The sequence below is a fragment of the Saccostrea echinata genome, unplaced genomic scaffold (assembly GCF_033153115.1).
Source record: "Saccostrea echinata isolate AGI-Se365-2 ecotype Australia unplaced genomic scaffold, CSIRO_AGI_Sech_v1 ptg000030l, whole genome shotgun sequence".
Taxonomy (NCBI): domain Eukaryota; kingdom Metazoa; phylum Mollusca; class Bivalvia; order Ostreida; family Ostreidae; genus Saccostrea; species Saccostrea echinata.
In genome coordinates, this window is record NW_026889779.1 from 20,243,791 (window position 1) to 20,250,257 (window position 6,467).

The following is a 6,467-nucleotide window of genomic DNA, read 5'->3' on the forward strand; positions in this document are numbered from 1 at the left end:
AACTGAAATGTTGATAAATTTCTTTCCTTGTTTCCGCTGCATTCCAATTGTTTAGGTTATCATGTTAACAAATATTAAAAGGCATTTTAAAGTACCAAAAATACATGTTATATAATAAGCTGCCACCATACTTCATTCCATGTTCGCACTAAATGGTGTGTATTTTTGGAATACTTGTTATATATATACTACAATGACCTTCTGTATAAGCTATCCGATATAAATAATAGATTGATAGTGATGAAACGGTTAAGTGTTTACTACATTCGCCCCCCTTTTCTGACGAGATTTGGCTGCGTTCTCACATCGTGAGTGATGTAATACGACTCTCTGACCGGCGGGAGTTTCTAATGAGTCAATATTTAACTTCGCAGTACAATGCCATTTGATTGGACTCTGGAGCTAAATTTAGCATTGCTAATTAGGATAATAACTAACAATGCAGCGAACCATCGATCAAGCCTCTGATTTCAATCAAATGAGAACAGGGCACTCGGTGAATCTGCGTGTAGTTTAACATATGATTTTTCACCCTATGTTTTAAGGCATTATTGGGTCATTGACTTAATTTTTGGTTTTATATACACACAGCTCTCATTTTGAAAAAAAAGGTAAATAATTAGGTATAAGCGTCTGTTTAGCGGATTGATATTATATGAAAATGGTGTGTCTTACTGATTTAGTTATATGAAGAAGAATATGCTATCATTTGCTGTTATTTCTCGGTAATTTTAATACATATATGTATATTTATCATCACTGTGCTGTGCTTTAAGACAAAACTAATTTAGTACTTTTGTCTTGAAGCACAGCACAACTACTTTATGAAAATTTGTAGGCATTTCTGGTTACGATAATATTTATTTTTATAGCATACACTACCAACAGTTCCAATTTTGGAAACGTTCAACCTTTCTTGATAAAATATGTATGAATACTTTACAAGAAACACTAATAAATTCCTATAGTGTGTACTTCGGTTAAAGCGACCACACTCCATCTGATTTCGGAGAATGTGAGTTTTTGAATTCTTGGTTAAAGAGTTATGCGTGTATAGTCAGAGGTAGGGCTGATGGGTTAGTAAAGGGTAAGAGGTAGGGTTAATGGGTTATTTAAGGGTTACAGGTAGGACTGATGGGTTAGTAAAGGATAAGAGGTAGGGTTGATGGGTTAATTAAGGGTTACAGGCAGGACTGATGGGTTAGTAAAGGTAAGAGGTAGGGTTGATGGGTTATTTAACGGTTACAGGTTTGGCTGATGGGTTAGTAAAGGGTAAGAGGTAAATTTGATTGCTTGGTATAGGGTCAGAAGTAGGGTTGATGGGAAAGTAATGGGTTAGAGGAGAGTTGATGGCTTGGTAAAGGATCAGAAGTAGGGTTGTTGAGTTACTGAAGGGTAAGAGGTAGAGTTGATTGCTTGGTATAGGGTCAGAGGTAGGGTTGTTGAGTTACTGAAGGGTAAGAGGTAGAGTTGATTGCTTGGTATAGGGTCAGGGGTAGGACTGATGAGTTAGTGAAGGGTAAGAGGAGAGTTGATTGCTTGGTATAGGGTCAGAGGTAGGGTTGATGAGTTAGTGAAAGGTAAGGGGAGTCAATTTCTAGGTTTAGGGTTAGAGATGGTGAAGGGTAAGACGTACTGTTAATTGCTTGGTATAGGGTCAGAGGTAGGGTTGAAGGGTTGTTTAACATTACTTGGTATAGGTAAGGTTGCTGGGTTCGTAAATTTGATTCCTTGGTATAGATCAGAGGTAGTGGTATTGGGTCTGAATAGGGTTAGAGGTAGGGTTGATTACTTGCATAGGCAGAGGTAGTGTTGCTGGGTTAGTAAAGGGTTATTGTTATAGGTTGATTGCTTGGTAAAGGGTTAGAGGTAGGGATGCTGTGTTAGTAAAGGGTAAGAAATAGGGTTGATTATTTGGTAAAGGGTCAGATATATAGAAGTTTTAGTAATATGTTGGCTAGGTTTTGTTATGCACAAATAAACTCAATGCGAACTATTAAAATAACATTTATTCTTATGGCTAGAGATTTTTTTGTAAAAATTATCTGATATCAGGATTAATTAATTTGTCGCGTCACCCTTTGATTCCAAACCAGAAAAGAACAGTCAGAAAAAAGCTTCCCATATCAGCTCGGTTTAGTTAAGTAACTTCCTCGGGTATGAAGCACCCGAAATGGTAGTGATTTTAATAGAAGTAAATAAAGCAAGATAAAAGAATTAAAGGTATTTGTACATTACGGAAGATTTAATGTCATTTAGTCTAAGTTGTGCAATGAAATTTAAGTATACTAGAATTGATAGCTAGACTTAAACTCCATTGTCTATACGGTTTATACAAAACATTTTCATACATTGACAGGAAAAAGTTATACATCAAGAGATAATGAAAGAATAGTACCCCCAGTCTCTTACTTAAATACACTGTGTTTTAAGATAAAATAAAGTAACCATTTAATAATTAATTTACAAGCATCAAAGACAGTGTCCTACTTAAAATAATACAGAATGGGGAAGGGGGCTTTTCCCATGGCATGTAGTCATATTTGTTTAATATGTAATAAAAATGTGTTAAAATTTTCATTCATCTGGTTCAAATATTGGACTATATAGATTTTAAAAAAAAAATTAGGAAACGTGTTGTGAAATTAACGGAAGCAATTTTTTCTAATTCTATTTATTGACTACTTTTTCAAAATATGATTTTCCATCATTACTTTGAATTAATTTTAAGATTGTTTTGAGTAAATTGATTTTTTTTTTTCAGATTTTTAAAACATATTACTTAATATTGATTTGAAAAAAAAATAATCTTACCGGTCACCCAGTCCATATCCAAATACAATTTATCAAATGTTCAGAAAGATCGTGGCTGCAGATGCTATAATTAGTCATTTCATGTTTCATAGTACAGGATTTATGATGGAATATGTTTGCTGATAAAAAACCAATCAAATATTAATAGTATCATATCGAGGCAATTTACTTAATTAGACAAACAAATTCCCTATAACTAATATCTTTATCACTAAGATACTTCATGGTAATTAAAGCAAATCTACGCCGGATTGGGAACATTTAGACGTGATTAATTAGCAAAAGTAAAGGAAACCTCACGTAAAAAAAAAAAATCGAAGTGTGACGGAGGTTGGTGGACAGGACAAATCCAAGGGGAGTCCAACAATCGTTACGTACCATAAACAAGAACGGAGAGTGACGTGATGATTCTGCTTAGAATCGGGAGACAGCGATTTATTGGAAAACCGTAATCATTCTATGTATCAGAAACTCAACTCAATGGGGCGAGGATGCCACTTAAGTCGTCGGTAGGTATGCTTCTTATCTCTTCTCTGTCAAATATAAATTCCAAACAGAAATCTTGAACAAAAAAAATCAAGATAATGTCAATAATATGTATTCTGTTAACATAAGGGAAATCGTAATTGCTTTACGTACTCAGTGGTAAATTGATCAAGGTGTCCGATGAGAGCAATAATTTTTTTCCTTGTTGAAATATCTGTGGTCGTTGGACCTATCAAGCCATCAGGAAACAAGATTCTATTTTTACCAACTTTTGCAGATTTTTCGGTAGTGATTACCCTGCACGAAGAGCTTCTGTTCTAAAAATAAAACGACAGCACCGGTGAAAACTGGGGAGATAGCGGGGGGAATGATCAAGGTTTGGGTTTCATGCCTCACAGCGAAGCACACCGTGTCTGCTCTCGCCGAAGTCTAAGCTCTGCAGCTCCACACCAACGCATCTTCGGGGAATTTCTCCTTTTTCAACAACTTATATATCAATTGGATTGAAGGTACTTGATTATTTTTCAAATAGTGTAAATATGTGCTAATGGGATACCCCCGCCGGCTTGTAAATGATGTGTTGTGATGCATCTCTGAAGATTCTTGATTTGGTAGGGCCGTGGAGTACTGCCAAATCACAACTTTACAGATTGAATATATACGAATGCTTTTGAAAGTGGTAAAACGCGTGGTATTGCCAATCAGCTGTCAGCAATTGGATCAGCAAACACAGGAAAGAGAATATGTAGGTTTTTTGAGTTTCGGAGGGGTAGACTGATAGACACAGTTGTTTTGTATGTTCCATGCCCAGTTCCATGAGAGTTATTTAACGATAAAATCCCGTAGATAGGATTTCGATTGATTATGCGTTGTAAATATTAGCCTTATGATGACCGCTATGAATAATGAATTAAACAGGAGTACGAGTATCAGTGCACCCATATGATATGTCTGCCGGCATGGTGGAGCGGAACTCGACATGATCGTCCACGCTAACAATTTCTCTAACCGGGTGAACTACTCGTTTTGGGATGAAACCTTCAACAATACTGTTTACAAACCATCCGGTAGAAAGTCTTTTCCAATTTGGGACAGGGGAGGACCTGATATTGTTCCAGGAGTCTTATTGCTTATTTTTACCGTGGTTGGATCTGCTTTAAATGTTTTTATCATTATTGCAATAGTCCCAAATCGTCGTTTACGGACCGTCCGCAATATACTATTAGTTCATCTAGCTGTGGTTGGAATATTTTCGTCTGTGATTACAACGTTGTTTTCTGCAGTGGTCGTTCTCACTGGGCGCTGGATTGGAGGAGACCTTTCTTGCCAAATTTATGGATTTTTACAGTCAAGCTTTACAATAGTGACAGCGTGGACCATTGCTGGATTAAGCTGGGATAAGTATAACACCATTGCATCTCCACTGCATCATTCATTAACAGCAACAATAAAAAAGATGTCTTGTTTATTTGGTGCATACTGGCTAATTGCAATTGTGATAGCGCTTCCGCCATTACTAGGAGGAAATGAGTACGTATTTCATCGAATCCAAGGAATCTGTTTCATAAACCATCTTCAAATTCCAGGGCACTGGTACTTAGGCATTGTTATGATTGTCATGTTTTATCTCCCTCTTTCTGTGATGTTGTACTGTTACACACATATATTCAAAATTGCAAGGACTCAAAGCAGTCGAATCGCTGCAACAATGGTAAGAATGGCTTGCGTGGTGCAAGTTCCGATCGCGCCAAACAGTCAAGCGACTCAAATGAATTCATCATCAATCAAAGGCACCAAAGCAATGATGACAATATTTCAGTTAATAGGGGCATTTGCGCTCACGTACATTCCTTATTCCATTGTGATAATTATTGAGGCATTTATTGGAAGAGAATACATTCACACGACAGTGTTTTCAGTTGTGACTACTTTGTATCAAGCGGCCCCAATGACAAACGGGGCCGTATATGGTATTAGAAATAAAATTCTTCGAAATTCTTTCTACATCTACACAAGAAGGAAATTTCAACATTTAAGATACAAAGACAAAAGAAAAGGAAGTATAAGAAGATCGTCTTCTTTTAGAATGTCTCTTTTGCAAAGGAAAAATAATCAAAATGGTGACATTGGAGGTAGCTTAAGAAGGACACAGTCGCTACAACCACGTCATGTGTCACGACAACCAAAGGACAGTCTTCATCCACCAAATGATTCTAACATCCGAAAAGCTCACTCATTTACATTGGGAAATGGTCACCTGGCACTTCAACTTCCGGTTTTAGAAGTCGATGAGCCCAATGCACAAACTGAAGTTTCCAATAGAAGTGAAGACTTCGTGGCTAATGTATCTTCTGACGAAAGTTAAGGGCAAATGATGCACATAATATGGACATTTATTAGTGCTTTACAACTAGTGATGAATAACGATACATAGGTGTCCTGATGGTCAGTAGATTGTATCGATGTTATCAGTAGGTAACGTTGGGGACCAACACTTTAAATTGATGTACTAAATACAAGAACTGCATCAAATTTTTACCATGGCAAACCGCGCATACGTATATGTATTTAGGGGAAGCTTCAAGAAAGATCCCCCATACATTTATGACATTTTTGGAAGAAATTATGAACAAACAATACAAAGTAAGTACATGTATGATAAATCTGATCATATGACCTTGACCTTGTCAGCAATAAAACAATAAGATTACAGGAAATGAAAAGCGTTGGTATATACAACCAGATGTCAGAACTCAAGCGCGTCCATGCACGTGCTTTTTTGCATCGTAATTATGTCAAACTGATGGTAAAGAGCACACCTTATTCATGTTGTATTTGTTAAAAAATAAAGTGCTGTTTATTATGTACCTGATGTTTTCTAGCCTAAAATTGATACATTTTCATCAACTAAAGCGTAAAGAGGAAATGGTTATGAAAACTATTAATGTCAATTTATTTTATACGACATGATAAATCAACAAATTATTAGGATTGTACAGGAAAATGGGATAGTTGTTGAAAGCATATTTAGTACTCTCTTCTAAAGTACTAAGGCTTGGATTTTTGGTAAATAAGGTCATTATATGTGAGTGATTAATCCAGAAGAATTCTGAAAACAGACAAGAAGGCGAACACACAAGGTGTCTTTAATACAATTAACGCTAAAC

The 6,467-nt window shown here is 36.2% G+C and overlaps 1 protein-coding gene across 1 annotated transcript; it reads left to right on the forward strand.

Moving 5' to 3' along the window:
• Positions 1–3,166: 3,166 nt before the first annotated feature.
• Positions 3,167–6,167, forward strand: LOC133197490 (histamine H2 receptor-like). The gene is made up of 2 exons (XM_061333556.1): positions 3,167–3,323; positions 3,578–6,167. Exon 2 carries the CDS (start codon positions 4,280–4,282, stop codon positions 5,663–5,665), a length of 1,386 nt encoding a protein of 461 aa, XP_061189540.1. The 5' UTR covers positions 3,167–3,323; positions 3,578–4,279; the 3' UTR covers positions 5,666–6,167.
• Positions 6,168–6,467: the final 300 nt, after the last annotated feature.

What these genes read in the sequence shown, in the direction of transcription:
- LOC133197490 (XM_061333556.1), top strand. Translation starts at nt 4,280, where the DNA reads ATGATCGTCCACGCTAACAATTTCTCTAACCGGGTGAACTACTCGTTT.